Below are 16010 nucleotides of genomic sequence, written 5' to 3' on the forward strand. Positions count from 1 at the left end.
TTTGTCTATTCCCTAATTAATGACTATCTGGGATTATTTTCATTTTCTACTATTACGGAGTAACTCATACTTCCCCATCAACTAGGGATGCTGCAGCCCTACACGGGCTGGCAGTGACCACCATGCAGTCACTAGGCCCTCGGTCACCTGTGGCTGGAGGTGGCCATGATGAGTCCGGGGTGGCCCCCTTGGACCGTGGAAGCAGCCCCAACCGGGGCCGCATTGAAGGAGCGACACAGGTCCAAGAGGCTCTGATTACATCTCCCTCCTCAAGCACAGCAGTATCTAGAACTCTACGTACAAGGACAGAAGAACGCCCGTGAACGTGAACTGCAAACCCAGCTTCCCCTGTGGGACCGGATGATGGGAGCCAAGGGAAATGGTCGCGGCACCAGAAACTAGGCAGGGGTCGGGGGAGAGGCCTCCACCTGAGGGGCACTGGCTGCGGGGACCTAACGAGGGGCGTCGTGAGGGCTGGGGATGGGGGGAGGCCGCCTGCAGGGCCTCGGGCCCACCCTGAGGGAGACACGGGAACTGACCGGCTCCTCCCCACCCCCGCCCCCTTTGGATGGAGCCCAAAAGGAGCTGAAAACACAGGAAAGTTTCGGAGTCCCAGCAGCTACAGCGTGAGCACCCCGAGGTGCAGGGTAGAAGGCGCTTTGGCACAGAGGCCATGGCCAGCTCGTACAAGCCGCGCGCGCACACACACACACACACGCGCGCGCGCGCACGCTTCTCGTCACACGTCAGTCAAGCAGGGGATGAGTAAGTCAGCATAAACTGGGAAACGGAATCCCACTCAATAGCTGAAATCAATGAGGTAGCGTTACATATACAGGATGGAACAGAACACTACGAATAGTATTACACTTTTGTATTTGTTTAAGAAAATAACAACAGAGAAAGCTATGCACGTACTTACAGGCAAATGTCTGAAGGACATAAACCAAAGCTTTCCCTTTCTATCTAGGGATGGGATTGCAAGGGACTCTCCCACACCCACAGCTCAGTTTCATTTTGCTTTTATCAAGGTTTTATACTTGAAAAACTTCATTTTTTTAATACTAGTCCTTTAAAACTTTATCTACAAGGCCTGCTAGTATCAGCTTTTATTCTAACAAATTACAAGAACGTATTTTGTTTTATTTATCCTAAAGTCACTCCACTGGCTTCATTTACATGTATGTGTATTGTATGTATTATTTAGACGCAAGCATGTACATGTATATTACATACACCCACAATAGTCACGCTCATGTCTCTACAATACAGGTATTTTCACTTCGGACATGCTGTCCCAGGCTGTCTGCACGGGAATGGACACACAAACCCAATGCCTTCTTCCTCTGACACCAGAATTCATTTTGGACTCCATTCACAAATGCTCGAAAATGCAACTCGTTCATTCCACCAGTGTTTATCGAGAGCCAGTTCTGTGCCAGGCACTGCTGCACGCTGAACACAGAGCAAAGAGCAAGGCAAGTAAGAGCCTTGATCTCGAGAAGCCTCCTTCTGGTGTGAAATCCAGACCTATTTAAGTGAACGAGCCAGCGCTTTCACACAGAGATAAACGCTGCCGAGAAAGTAGAACCGGGCTGAGTGAGCAGGTGCCCCCGAGGCTGGCAGCCACAGGGCGGGGCAGCGTCAGGGGCCTCTGAGGGGCCAGAGGCAGACAGAGGAGGCAGCGTGTGAAGGGCTGGAGGCGGCCCCGGGCCAGGGAGCGTCCAGAGGAGCAAGGTGCGCAGGTAAAGGAGGGGCGCCGGGAGCAGAGCTGCCTGCCCTCAGGTCCTCTCACCCAGGCATCAGTCTCACCGAACCACTTACTGAGACCTTAACTTCCCCCAAAGCAAAACTTTCCACAGGGGCAGACCGACAAATGACATCAACATGTCAGCGGGGTGGGGGGGGAGCGCGCCCAAGTCACCAGCAGCCCCACCCCAGACAGGCCCCTGCACTCCGTCACTCGTCGGTCACCGCCTCCACCGCGGAGTGCGGACCACGCGCAGGAGCGGCTCCAGGCTGGACCACGCAGCCCAGAGGGCCCACCCACACGCAGCTCGCGTTCCGATGGGGGAGACAAACATGTCAGAAAATGAGGATGATGCCAGGCAAACAAAAAAGGCATGCAGGAAAGGGCTACGGGAAACGGCGATCGTGACGGAAAGGGCCCAGAACCCAGACTTGAGCTCTGAACACCATTCTCTATAAAAAAGAGCCAGCCTGCCTTAAGATTCCCCGTCTGGAGCAAGGAACGTGTAAGGTGAACCAGAGTATCAAGCTGCACCACGAAGCAAGCCAGACAATCACAGGGCCACGGCAGAAAGGACACGGAGCCAGGGTGGAGGGCCCCTCTGTCCCCTCTGGGGCCGTGACTGATTACAGCACACCGACGGAATATCACTACTGTGCAATCAGAAGACTGCCAGGCGCCGAGGTCTTTAATTAAGCCTTATCTTAAGAAAGTATCCCAAGCCAGAGGCTGCAAGCTTCAATTAGCAGTGTAATAAGAAATCTTGAAAGAATGAGACTGTTGACACAGGGTTTTGAAAAGACAAAGGGCTCTGCCAGCCAATTACCTTGTTGGAGAAGTAAGAAAAGTTTAGCAAACATTTACACACCGGTTACCATAAAAGTTAAATCTACATTCATTCTTAAAGTTATCATTAAAAAGTTTAATCAGGGGGCTTCCCTCGTGTCGCAGTGGTTAAGAATCTGCCCGCCAATGCAGGGGACATGGGTTCGAGCCCTGGTCTGGGAAGATCCCACATGCCGCGGAGCAACTAAAGCCCGTGCGCCACAACTACTGAGCCTGCGCTCTAGAACCGCGAGCCACAACTACTGAGCCTATGTGCCACAACTACTGAAGCCCACGCACCTAGAGTCCATGCTCCGCAGCAAGAGAAGCCACCGCAGTGAGAAGCCTGCGCACCGCAACGAAGAGTAGCCCCCACTCGCCGCAGCTAGAGAAAGCCCACACACAGCAACGAAGACCCAATGCAGCCAAAAATAAATAAATAAATAAAGTTTAATCACTAAGTCTATTTGCTAAAAAGGGGGGAGAGACTCGCATATTATAAAAACCTTTCTTTTTTAGTCCCAAGAGACGGTGATGCATACTTTTGAGACAAGGAGTGTTTGTTGTAGGAAAGACATTTCCTTACATTTACGGTCAGCTGGTCTTCAAAAAGGGGGCCACAACAATTCAATGGGGAAGAACAGTCTTTTTAACAGGTGGTGCTGGGACAATTGGATATCCACATTCAGAAGAATGAAATTGGACCCCCTACCTCACACTATATAGAAGAATTATTCAAAATGGAGCAAAAACCTAAATGTAGAGCTAAAGCTATAAAACTCTTAGAAAACATAGGAGTAAGTCTTTATGACCTTGGATTAGGCAACAGTTTCATTACGACACCAAAAACATAAGGAGAAGAAAAAAAGGTAAGTTGGATTTATGAAAATTGAAAATTTTGTGCTATAAATGATGCCAGCAAGAAAGTAAAAAGACAACCAACAGGACTGGAGAAAATGTTTGCAAGTCATATCTGACAAGAGACTTGTATCTAGAATGTATGAGGAACTCATAACTCAACAAAAAAGGCCAACAACTCACTTTAAAAATGGACAGGGACTTCCCTGGTGGTCCAGTGGTAAAGAATCGGCCTTACAATGAAAGAGACGCGGGTTCAAGCCCTGGTCAGGGAACTAAGATCCCACATGCTGTGGGGCAACTAAGCCCACGCACCCCAACTACTGAGCTCCCGTGCCCCAACTAGAGAGCCCGCGTGCCACAGCTACAGAGCCCACGCGCCCTAGAGCCTGGGCGCCACAACTAGAGAGAGAAAACCCGCACGCCACAACTATAGAGAAGCCCGAGCACCACAACTAGAGAGAAGCCCATGCGCCGCAATGAAGTGCCCACACGCTGCAACAAAAGATCCCGCACGCCTCAACGAAGATCCCATGTGTCGCGACTAAAGACACAACACAGCCAAAAATAAATACATAAAAATAAATAAATCTTTAAAAAAAAATAAAAAATTTTAAAAAAATGGACAAAGGACTTGAATAGACAATTCCCCAAAGAAGAGATACAAATGGCCAGGAAGCCATGAAGGAGCTCAACAATGGTCCTCACTAGGGAAACGCAAGTCAAATGACACACTTCACACACACGAGGATGGTTAAAATCAGACAGATAATAGGAAATGTTAGTGAAAATGTGGAGAAATTGGAGCACTCATCACTGCTGGTGGGACAGAATATGGTGCAGCCACTTTGTAGAACAGTCTGGCAGTTCCTCAAAAAGTCAAACAGTTGGGACTTCCCTGGTGGCGCAGTGGATAACATTCCACGCTCCCAATGCAGGGGGCCCGGGTTCAATCCCTGGTCGGAGAACTAGACCCCACGTGCATGACGCAACTAAGAGTTCGCGTGCCACAACTAAGACCCGGCACAACCAAATAAATAAATAAATATTTTTTAAAAAAAGAAGTCAAACCGTTATGTGACGCAGTACTACCTACAGATGTACATAATCAGTGAAATGAACAGATCCACATAAACTCTGAACTTGGTTGTTCCCAGCAGTGTAAGTCATAATATCCATAAGGGGGAAACAACCTAAATGTCTATCAACTGATGAACAACTGAATTCTATCCACACAACAAATTATTCAGCCAAAAAGGAAGCAAGCACGGACACCTACTTCAGCATCGATGAACCGTGGAAACACGCTGAGCGAGAGAAGCCAGCCACAAAAGATTACAGACTGCATAATTCCATTTATATGAAATGTCCAGAATAAGCAAATTACAGAGACAGAAGCAGATTAGTGTTTGCTTAGGGCTGGGCAAGGGGAGGAGTGGGAGTGACTGATTGGTACCAGGTTTCTTCTGGGAAAAGAAACATGTTCTAAAATTAGGTTGTGGTAATAGTTGCACACCCTGTGAATATACTTTTAAAAAACCCCTCTAATCCCAAATTATTTGCTGTAAATTAAAACACATAATGCCCCAGTACTGTTTGTAAAAATAAACAGGGAAAAATACGGTTTCCTACCACCACCATTTCAGCAAATGTGCCTGTGCCGTCAAAGGCGTTCCTTGCGTTCCCCGGCCTGGTGGGACCTCCCCACCCTCACTCTGTCCACCGGCCGTCATGGGTGGCTTGGCGTTGCTGTGTCACAGCATCGAGACCCTTTATTGTGCTTTCTTTCCTTACAGGCCTTTCTGCAAAAATCCCAGTGACTCAGATTAATTTCTATGAGCAACACCAACTTAAGATTTCCCTGTACTTGGTGGTCAGGAGGACTTGGAGGGGCAGGAATTAAAGCTAATCATCATCGCAACCATCACTAAAACTGGCCTTGATTGAGAGCTTCCCGTGTGGCAGGCCCTGTTCCAGGTGCTTTCCATGTGTTAACTCGTGTACTTCTTGTGACCAATGAGGTGGGCACACAGATGAGGACGCTGAAATCAACAGGGGAAAATCAACAGATTGGGCCTAAAATTGGTAAATCAAAAAAAGTCACCCAATTTGCCTATTATTCAGAAATATGGAAGTAATTCCAGTAGAAACAGTGGAAAGATGAAACTGTGCTTGCCTCTGAGGAGCAGTCTGCCTGCTGGATTGTGTTAAGTTCCAGGACCACTGAGTTTCTTAGCCATATGCACACATCACTTAGTTAATTTGATAGATGAAATGTCTTTTACAAAGATTTTTAAAAATTACATTATTCAGCGTTAGCCAGAGGATGATGAAAAGGACATGGTCATGCCCTGCTGATGGAGAACAAATCGGTACAGCCGTTCTCAAGGGAATTGGATAACATTTAATCAAGTGCTTTGGCCCAGTGGTTCTATGTCAAGGAACTCACCCTAATGAAATAATCACAGACAGAGATTTATGTAAGGATGAGAATGACACGATATAAAGGATGATACTACCTCTAATATTAAAAAGTGGAAAACACTGTAACTGTCCAACAGCAGACTGAGGGATGGAAGACTCCTTCACGCCGAGGGACCGGCCCACACACCCGTGAACAACTGTGATCTCAACTGTCCCATCACTCGAGTGGGCGCTCACGACACAACGTAAAGTGCAAGGATGGACTATAAACCTGTGTATGTGCAACACGACCCTCGTCTTTAAGAACAATTACGTGCAGATATGCACAAAGGAGAAAACTAGAAGGTAATACATTAAAACACTACCATTTTAGGGGGTAGAATTATAAGTGTTCTTTTTTTTCCTTTATACTTTCCAGCAATTTCTACAATAAAAGAAAAGACATTTTTGGGAATTCCTAGGTGGTCCAGTGGTTAGGACTCCGCGTTCTTACTGCCAAGAGCACAGGTTCGATCCCTGGTCAGGGAACTAAGATCCCGCAAGCCATGTGGCACAGCCAAAAAAAAAAAAAAGAAAGAAAAGACATTTTAAGATATCAGCTCAGAAGTGTTCAGTGAAGCAAGCAAATAACCCCACCAGCAGAAAGCTGACAACCCCGGTCAGACCAACAGGAGGAAGACAGCGAAGCGCTCGGCTGGGCTGCAGTCGCTGATCAGGGCAAGTCCGCACCAACAGGCTGAGGCTGCCGGGCTCTGGGCTGAAAAGAAACTCCACAGGACCTCAAAACAATAAATCAGCCTCAGGGAAAAAATCTTTTTTAAAATCTGAAAGTATCACTCGTAGCCCCTAACATCCCCTCTCACCCGGTGCATCTAAGTCACCTCTGATGTGAGCCGGCAGGTCCAGGGAAGGCCCCCTGAAGGAATCCACAGGAATCAGTGCCTGGAGACCCAGCTCGGGCGCCCAGGACACGGCCACGCTCCTGTCCGCCCTGACCCAGGACTATTCCAAGTCCCCACTCGGATGAACGGCCTCCAGCTTCTGCTCTTCTGCTACCTGACCCCACCCCCTCCCTCCTGTGGCCTAAACCCCGTAACACCAAGCATCCCACCCACCGAGCCCCCCTCGGTGCCCTGGGGCTCAGCGATCCTCCAGCCTCACGAGGACCCGCAGTCCCCTGACCCGACATGTTTCAATGCCCCTCACCGCTCATGTTCCCCTTGCCACAACTTCACTTCCACGGCCCATCATTACAATCGCGCCTTTACAAACACTCTCAGCCCCTCTCCTGGCAAAGCCCCAACTCTAGCTCTGGTTCCTGCCTGGCCGGGAAGTCCCCAGGGCCACGCGGTCGGTCTCACTGTACATGGCACAGCCCCAGCCTCCAGGGGTGCCCAGCAAGCCCCGCGCCCAGACGACCGGCTCTTCCACTCGCCTCTCAAGCTCTCAGACCTCCATCACATCCTCCCCTCCTGCGTTCATTCCTGATCACTGAGCTTCCAGAAGCTCCCCTCAGACCCTCCCACCCTTCCCTCGTGCTACAGTGCAGAACCGCGCCTGCTCTGAGCAGGGCCGAGCCTCTGCTGCTCTGATCCCAGGGGCATGCGTGGCTCTAAGCAATTCCCCTCCCCCATCAGCTGTCCTTCTACAGAGTCAACTACAAGGTCCCACATCTAAAAACCCTGATTCCACGTGCTCTCCACCCCGTTTCTGGTGCTTTCTGCACGAAAACCCTCAGGAGCTGTCCACTGGCACGGTCCCTACCTCCTTTCCAGCCACTCTCCCATCAGGCTGCCACCTGACTTGGCCAGATGGTTCTTACTGAGACCACCAACGACCACCAAGGACACCCATCTGCTAACGACAGACTCTCTGATCACAGCCTGGCCGGGGTCCCTCTGAGCCCTCCTTCATCAGGCCTCAACCTGGGCCTGTACAGGTTTGAAAAGTTTCTAGCAGCTGAAGGCCACATCTTTACAGTGACTCTAGCCCCCCTAAAAAGCGCCTTCCTGAGAAAACAAGGCTACCAAGAAGATCCAGCCAACACCTGAAGACAGAGCCCTGTCCCCAGCCCCAGCTCTGTGGGAGGGCAGGAGCCTAACTTCCCGAAGCACCGCCCCCCAAGGTCAGCAAGCCCCGAAGGGTTTCACACAACCGACCCCCTTCTGCTCACTGTAATTATCCAGTTCCCAACTCACTCTACAGAGTGCCGCCCCTGCCTCCCGCCACTCCCTCACCCTCCCTTTAAAACGCCCTCTCCCCTGCACAAGTCCAAGGCCCCTGCTGCAGTAGTTACCCCTGATTAAAATGCGACCTCACCACTTACCACCACCTCCAGTCCGGCTCTGCTCGTCTTTGTTCATCACTGACTGGACATAACTGACCTCACAGCAGCATCTGCCACAACTGGTCCCTCCTCTTGACTGCCCTTTCCTCTCCGTTTCCCAGACACACCACGCTCTCCCGCTTTCCTCCCACCTCTTCACCTCCCCGCCCCCTGGACACAGAAGGGCCCCCGGGCTCAGCACTCCCCCGAGATCTCACCTAGTCGTGTGGCTTTAAACACCAACCACAGGCTGATGACGTCCCCATTTCTCCCTGAACCGCACAACTACACTGTCAACTCATGTGTATCACCTACACACACATCGTCTCAAACTAAAACGTGTCAAATCCACACTCCCCATCATCCTTCACAAACCTGATCTTCCTGCAGGGTCTGTCCCCTCAGTAAAAGGCCAGCTGGTGAAATGCGTATTTCAGCTCAAGCTAAAAACCGTAGTGTCACCCACAACTCCTCTTTCTCAAACACCCGTCCATCCCACAGTAAACCCCGGTGGCCCCACCCCCAAAGCACATCCATAAGTGGACCTTCACTGCCCCTACCGCGAGCATCCCGGTCCAAACACGTCTCCCACCTGGATCATTCGAAAGTCTCCAACTGGCCTCTGGCCTCCGCCCCGCCCCTAGCCCCTCCAGGCCATTTCCGACTCAGCATCTTGAAGGGCTTGTGAAATACCTAAGCCGGGTTAGGTCTCACCAGTTCTGGGACCCTCCCCCAGGGTTCTCCTCCCCTCCCCCGCCCGGAGCCCCGCCCCGCTTCACTTCTCGCCGCCATGCTCAGCAACGTCTCTTATCCTCATCAGCACCGCTCCCCCCAACCCCAGGCGAGCTCACTGGCTCGGGGCTGCTTCTACCGGAGCCGCGCGGACACGCGGGAGGCACCCATGGGGCTGTGGGGAGGTCCGGCGCGGCCGGCGCTCGGGGCCCTGCGTCCTCCTCAGGCCGCCGACGAGAGGACAGCCAAGCCCCCCGCGCGCCCCCGGTTGCCCGGCAGGCCTCGTACCCAAGCGGGGCGCCCCCGGCCCGCCGCCCTCGCCTACCTGCGCGTGGCTGCCGACGCCGGCTTCCGGCAGACGCGGCGCCCAGGTAACGCGGTCCCGCCCACCGGAGCGGCACCGCCTATTGGCCGGGGCCCGCCTCCGTCTCCCCGCCGACCAATGGCGAGCGGCAGCCACGAGGGGGTGAGGCGGGGCCGGGCGCGGGCCTGTGGCGTCATCGCTGGGCGCCGCTGGGCGCCGGGAGCCGCCGGTTGCCAGGCAACCCTCCGGTCGCGGGCTAAGCGGGTTTTTCCCCCAAGGTTCCCGGGACTCAAAGCGGACGACGCCTGTCCGTCCACGGGGCTTGGTCTCAAACAGGATGTAGATTATAACTGCTGTCACTTAAAAAGTGGGCGCAGGGTTGCGAGGTCGCCAGCGTTACACCTGCGCGCAAGGTTGCCAATGCAGCGGTGTGTCTGCAGACACCTGTAAACCCAGGTTAGGTCACCTGGGGAGGGGATGAAGGCAGACGCGGGCCCAACCGCGGAGGGTGTCTGAAGTCGGAGGCTACGCCACGCCGGTGAAACTAACCACGAGTTAAATCGTTGTTCGGTTCTTATAAATATTTTATAGTCTCGACACCGAAAACGGTAGGGAAGGGAGAGCCGGTGCGGCGGACTTTTAATCTGGGGACAGCTGGACGGGGTTGTGCCATCAAGGGGAGGTTCTGGGGGTGGGAGATACGACAGCAAGCCAGGATTCTCTAGTTCCACTCTCTACGGACAACTAACTTGTTTCTAATCGAATAACAGACACCCTGCTTTTCTCTCGTGCACATACGTGAGAGTCTCTGTAAGGCACATATGGAGACCGGGCCACAGGTATAAGCATGTCCAACTTTACCGACTCCAGGAAAAACCATTCCGTTTTCAAACTGCTCCAACTGGCTTCATGACCACTGAAATAGAAAGTTCTCAGCCATACATAAGCTTAACTGATATAGAATATAAAAATATAAATATGTTTACCTTATATTGTTTACTTTTGCTTTTATTTTTAGTTCTGGTAACGTAGGGCCGTAACCAAGCAGAACTCCATGGAGCCTTCCTGGAAGGGAACAGACCTCACTTGCCCAATGTCCTCCGCCTGCCTCTTGTCTGTAGAAAAGCTTTAGTTAAAGAATAAGTTTAATCTGAGAAGTGAGAAAATGCAGAAAGGAAAACAGTCAAGCAAGACAAAATAATAATAGTTTAGCCATTAAAGTCAAGGACCTTTGGTTTCTCCTCAAGGGCTATGGATAATATTCTGAGCCATGTCCTTTGAGCTGTTTTGCCGATACTGAAACCCCACCAGGTGGAAGAAGGTAACTGCATGCTGCCCACGAGCATGTAGAGCCCAGACCCGTTGGAACCAGAAGGCTGATGATGTTGACTCCCGATTACCTCACCACCAACCAATCAGAAGAATGTTCATGAGCTGGTCATGCACCCCACAACCCTCTCCCTCACCCTGTCTTTAAAAACCTTTCCCTGAAAGACTTTGGAGAATTCAGCTCTTTTAAGCACTAGCTCTCAGGCCTCCTTGCTTGGCGCCTGCAATAAATCCTGCATTTTCCTTCACCACAACCCAGTGTCAGTAGCCTGGCTTTTCTGCCCCCCTCCTCGGGGCAAGAGGACCCAAGTTTGGTTCAGTAAAAGGGAGAGGTGACTCAGATCAGCCTTCCATTGAGAACAGCTTAAAAAAATGTTCAAAAATATATGTAACAAATACATATATATTGATGACATCAGAGTGCTAATTTGACAGTGAAATATTATGGGACCAATAACAAGGGAAGAAAGAGGAGCCCAGAGAAGTGGGCCTTCCAATTGGGGCCGTTTTTCACTCAAGGGTCAGTCAATTCGGAAGAAACAGCTGAAAGGCTGAGAACCTGAACAAAGATTTGGTCAGCTTTGCGGGCTTAGGGCTGCCAAGGGGGAGGGTTCTTACAAGTGCCCCATCTTTGGGTCGAAACCCTGAAAGGCTACAATGTCGGTGTGAATATGAACAGAGACCAGCCCTTGCAGGAACTTCATAAAATCCATTCTGAATTCATTTCAATTTCTGAAACTCATTTAAGTGATTCAGGCTTAACTGTTGGTGCGTCTAGCCTGCTGAAAGAAGAAAAGTTAAAGTATTTGTAGAAGACCATAATGTCCTATACCCCAAATTATAATTGCTCATATAGCATGGCCCGTGCTCATAGGAAATAGCTATGTACACAAGGAGACAATGTGATAGAAAACCAAGAAAAACCACCATTGTCAGCATGCACTGGATTGCTGACACACCCACCCAACGTGGCTTCATGGATCTGAAGGCAGACCACCCCAGTTACTACTGGACCAGGTTCATTTTGCCCGAAGCACAGCATGCCAAAACGCTGAGATGCTGCGGTTTGCAGGAAATCAGCCAAGCAAGGAGACGGGAGAACAAGCCTCAGCACCACCTCCCCGAAGGCAAGGGGCTCAGGGTATTTATGGGATAAAGAAGCAGGGCGGTCTGAGGCCTGGGAAGGGTGGGGAGCGTGGGCAGAGGTGACTGGAAAAAGCTGGGATAATCTCGTTCCGCAAAGGTGTAACTAAGCCACAGGCCTCTGCACGTTCAAAAATGGGAGCACAGACCTGAGGGTGGAGTTTTCAGCTCTCTGACGTCAAAAGGTCATGGAGAGGACCGTGGCCATTGGAGGGTCGGTGGTCCCCCCATCCATTCTTAACCAGCTCAGCTGGAACCAGACACAACTGACTCCAAGTTCCTGAAAAACAACTCAGGCGAGCATCTCATCGTTTAGGGTACATGCCGCTTGGAGGACATGCAGTCTTAAAACGACCTTGACCAGTGGAGCAGGTAAAATGGATCTGACCCAGGGTCTCACAGTCTCGTGCTAACATGATGCCCCTGGTCGGGGGCTCAGTCTCTACTAAGCCTCGTAGCACATCAGGAGCTTCTTAGCCTGATGTGTGATTCTCTGCAGCAGAGGCCTGGCTTTGCTCCACACTCTGGGGGCCTGTGCCAGAGACCACCCCGCCCCCTGCCAGGGTCTCACTCACCGCGTGTGCCTCTAGCACTATTGGATCTTCCAGGTTATGTGACCCAAGTGCAGGACCACTTGTACTACAAACTGGATCTCTTGCTTTGGGCCCCACTCAAAACCAGCCCATAAATGGGTGGTGGTCACATTAAATGTGATCTATGCTGCCTGCAACCCAAAGGGGCCGAGCAAGGGCAGCGGGGCTCTTTCTTCGTGACGGAAGATTGCGTCGTTCTCTGTTTCTGCACAAAATTAACACAAAATTTAGTGGCTGAAAACTACAGATATTTATTAGCTCACAGTCTCTGCAGGGCAGGCATACGGGCGTGACTTAGCTCTGTGCCTTGGCCAGAAGGGCTCTCACAAAGCTGGGGTCAAGGCGGCCGCCAGGTCTGTGGTTTCCTGGGTAGGCTGGCCTGGGGGACGGTCCATTTCCAAGCTCACTCACCTGGCTACTGGTAGGATTTGCTCCTCGGGGCTCCTGGGGCTGAGGGTCAGCTCCTCGCTGGCCGTCAGCCAGAGGGCTCCCTGAGTCGCCTGCCCCGTGGGCCTCCCCACAGGGCGGCTTGGAGCATGGCATGGGCTTCCCCTGGGGCAAGCGAGCAAGAGGGGCCCAGAGATGATGGAGTCACTGTCTCGTAACCTAACCTCAGAGGGGACACCCCATCATTTTGCTGCATGTGGTTCATTAGCAGCAAGTCCCTCGGCCAGCCCCACTCACGGGGAGGAGGTTACAGAAGAGTGGGCGGCTCATGGGGGTATCGAGAGGCTTCCTAGCAGGGGGTGGAAGGTGCAGTAGCAGGGGCCGGGCCTTGTAGGGGCGTTCTAACTCCCCCAGACCACCAGTCCCCTAAAACCTCAGTGATGTGGCAGACCCAAAGCCCGGGGCTCCGACGCACACGTCTCAGGGGGCGTCCAGAGCCCACACCACTCATGCTCCGCCAGCTCCGCCCGGCCTGACACCATCCACACAGTGACCAGAGGACGGTGAGGTCCCCGTCCATTAGACCCAACAGGGAGCAGGAGACTTAACATGGCCCTGAGCCGACGCACCAACACGCGCTCCGTCCCTCCCGCGGGAACGCAGACAGGGACAAGCCAGGTACCCAGCGCCGTGCTCTGTCTGGACAGACACAGCACAGCTTATAATCGTGGCAGCTGTGGTTTGGGGCTGCCGCTTAGCCGCCTGACCGCAGCTGACTGTCACCCACCACGACACATCTGGAAATCACTCGGATCTGAGGGGCCCAACCTCTCAGTTCCACCCAGGACCAGGTACCGCTTCTAACGGACACGCCTGGCCAGAGGGCAGATCCGAGTGGCTGCCATGTGGCCTTTGCTCAACAGGCCGGAGCTCTGACGGGAAGCTTCTGTCGGCTATTACGCAAGCATCCCCCCATCAACCTGCATTTAGAGACGGGCGACCCGAGGGAGTCTGAGCGGCCACACGACCTGCCGTTAGACAGGCTCGGGCCAGGACCCCACTTACCACCTGGCCCCTGTCAGGCCACTGGGACCAGTGTCAACTCCAAGCCTGTGTCCACCGGCCAGCAGCTCGGGGCCGCGCCCTGCTCCACTCGGGGGCCCCTCAGGGCGTCGGTGCCCGTGGGGAGGGGCGAGTGCACAGACGCCCGCCAGCGGGTGAACGGAGGGACGAAACGTGCCCCATCCACGCGACGGGCTGTTACTCGGCCACGGAAGGCATGACCTTCTGCTATGCGTCACCCCGAGGATGAACCAGGAACGGGTGACGTCGTCAAAGAAGCCAGTGCTGAGGACCAGACAGTATGATCCTGTCGCTAGGAGGCGCCCAGAACAGGCGAATCCGCGGAGACGGGACGGAGACTGGAGGTGGCCGCCGGGGGCCGGGGGGACGGGAGAACGGAGCGAAGGCTAACGGGAACACGGTCTCCTTTGGGGGTGGAGAATGTTCTGGAACCAGATGGTGGTGGTGGCGCTGCAACATTGTGAATGCGCTAAATGGCGCTAAATTACCCACTTTAAGATGCTTAGGGTGGTGAGTTTTATGTGTTTACAATACACAGTGTGTGTTCCTCCTTTAACGTGGTTTTGTTGTTCACGTGAAAAAGACCCGTGTTCATCTGCTTCTGTTCGTCTCCAGTTCTAGGCGCCTCCGGCCCTCCGCGCCTGTGCTGATTTTGTTGAATATGGAAAAAGCTCACCGGAGGGTATCGTTCCCTCCCCCGCCCCCGACTCAGGTACCCAGTTTCATTCGTTTCCGCTTTATCCTGTGTTTCTCCTGGCAAAAGTAAGCAGGTATTCGGGTATTTATCCCCTCTGTCTTGCCCAAAAAAGTAGCATGCTACGCACTCCTTTACACCAACAGTACATCCTGGAAATCTTGGTTGGTTTACCGACATCCTCTCTGTCCTTTCCTACAGTGGGGGGGGGGGGCGGGGGGCTGCCACGGTCACTTACCCACCGTCCACGTGAGGGCAAACGTGGAGATCGCCTCCAATTCTGCAACTGTAAGCCGGGCTGCAGTGCACGTGCCTCTGAAGATTGCTGGTGGTAAACCAGGTTGGGGTCCTAGAAGTGGGACCGCTACGTAGACATTCATTTTGCCAAATTTTCCTCTGTAACGGTTGTGCCATCTGGCATCCCCACCAGCAGGGTGTGGAAGTGCCTGCCGCCTCCCAGCCTGGCCAGCAGAGCCGCTCAGGTTTGCATGTTTGCTAATCCAACCTGAGGAACAGGAACCCGGTGCAGTTTCCATTCGCATCTGCCAACGCGTGTGAGGTCAGACACCCCTTTAAGGATCCGCCCTTTCCGGTCAGTTCACGTCCTTCACCCATCGTTCTATCTGGCTTCTGGTCCTTCCCCCTCAATGTTCCAGTTCTTTATGTGCCAGAGAAATCCACCTTTATCTGTGATGTGCGCTGCAAACACCATCTCCTGATGCGAGCATTCTGCATCCCGGGAAGGCCTCCCTTCCCCTCACCTGACTTCTGAACCCGAGTGAGAAAGCCCCTCCCACACCCAGGTTCAGAGAGACCACCTGTGTTTTCTTCTAGTACTGGCTTGGTTTCATTTTTTACATTCAGATTTCTGATATGAGTCCTTTTTGGTGGGTGATGTAAGGTATATGTCGAATTTTACCTTTTTCTAAATGGCTGTCCAGTTGAACCAACACCAACTTTGAAAATATCCATCTTGGCCCCAGTGCTCTGAGAAGGCCTCCTCTCACACACACTGTCCAGACGCACCTGGCCGGGCTCTGCACTCCCTCCTGTTCCTCCTGCACCAGCAGGACACTGTCGTGATCACGGAGGCCGCAGGGGCCCTCACGGCCCCCTTTCCAGGGCTGCCTGTGCTGTCCTATCACGTTGACTTTCCCTGTAAACTCGAGTATCGACTGGTCTAGTTCCAGAAAACAGCCTGTTGGTATTTTTATTGGGATCGTCTTAGATTTAAAATTAATTTAGGCAAAACGGACAACTTATGAGGTTGACTCTTCCTAAGAACAAGGACTTTTTTTCCACTGATTTGTGTCTACTTTTGTGTCTTTCATGAGTGTCTTAAAATGTTATCTCATCTAGGTCTTGCATATATCTTAAGTTTATTCCTAAGTATTTAATCTTTATTGCCATTGTAAATGGGATTTTTCTCTTCCATTCTTTTTTTTTTATAAACTTATTTTTATTTATTTATTATTTTTGGCTGTGTTGGGTCTCTGTTGTGGTGCGCAGGCTTCTCATTGCAGTGGCTTCTCTTGTTGCGAAGCAGGGCTCTAGGCGCGCGG

The 16010-nt window shown here is 52.3% G+C and overlaps 1 protein-coding gene across 1 annotated transcript in view; it reads right to left on the reverse strand.

The window, feature by feature from the left end:
* Positions 1-9421, reverse strand: part of LOC309654043 (uncharacterized protein) — a 64773-nt gene extending 55352 nt beyond the window's left edge. Inside the window, exons 1-3 of the mRNA XM_082478702.1 lie at positions 9241-9421; positions 9035-9050; positions 6739-7034 (exon numbers count right to left, since the gene is read on the reverse strand). Coding sequence (XP_082334828.1) covers positions 6739-7034; positions 9035-9050; positions 9241-9416 — 488 coding nt within the window. The 5' untranslated portion in view covers positions 9417-9421. The remainder of the gene's footprint in view (positions 1-6738; positions 7035-9034; positions 9051-9240) is intronic.
* Positions 9422-16010: the final 6589 nt, after the last annotated feature.

The sequence above is a fragment of the Balaenoptera physalus genome (assembly GCF_965194825.1).
Source record: "Balaenoptera physalus genome assembly, contig: HAP1_SCAFFOLD_1780, whole genome shotgun sequence".
Lineage (NCBI taxonomy): Eukaryota > Metazoa > Chordata > Mammalia > Artiodactyla > Balaenopteridae > Balaenoptera > Balaenoptera physalus.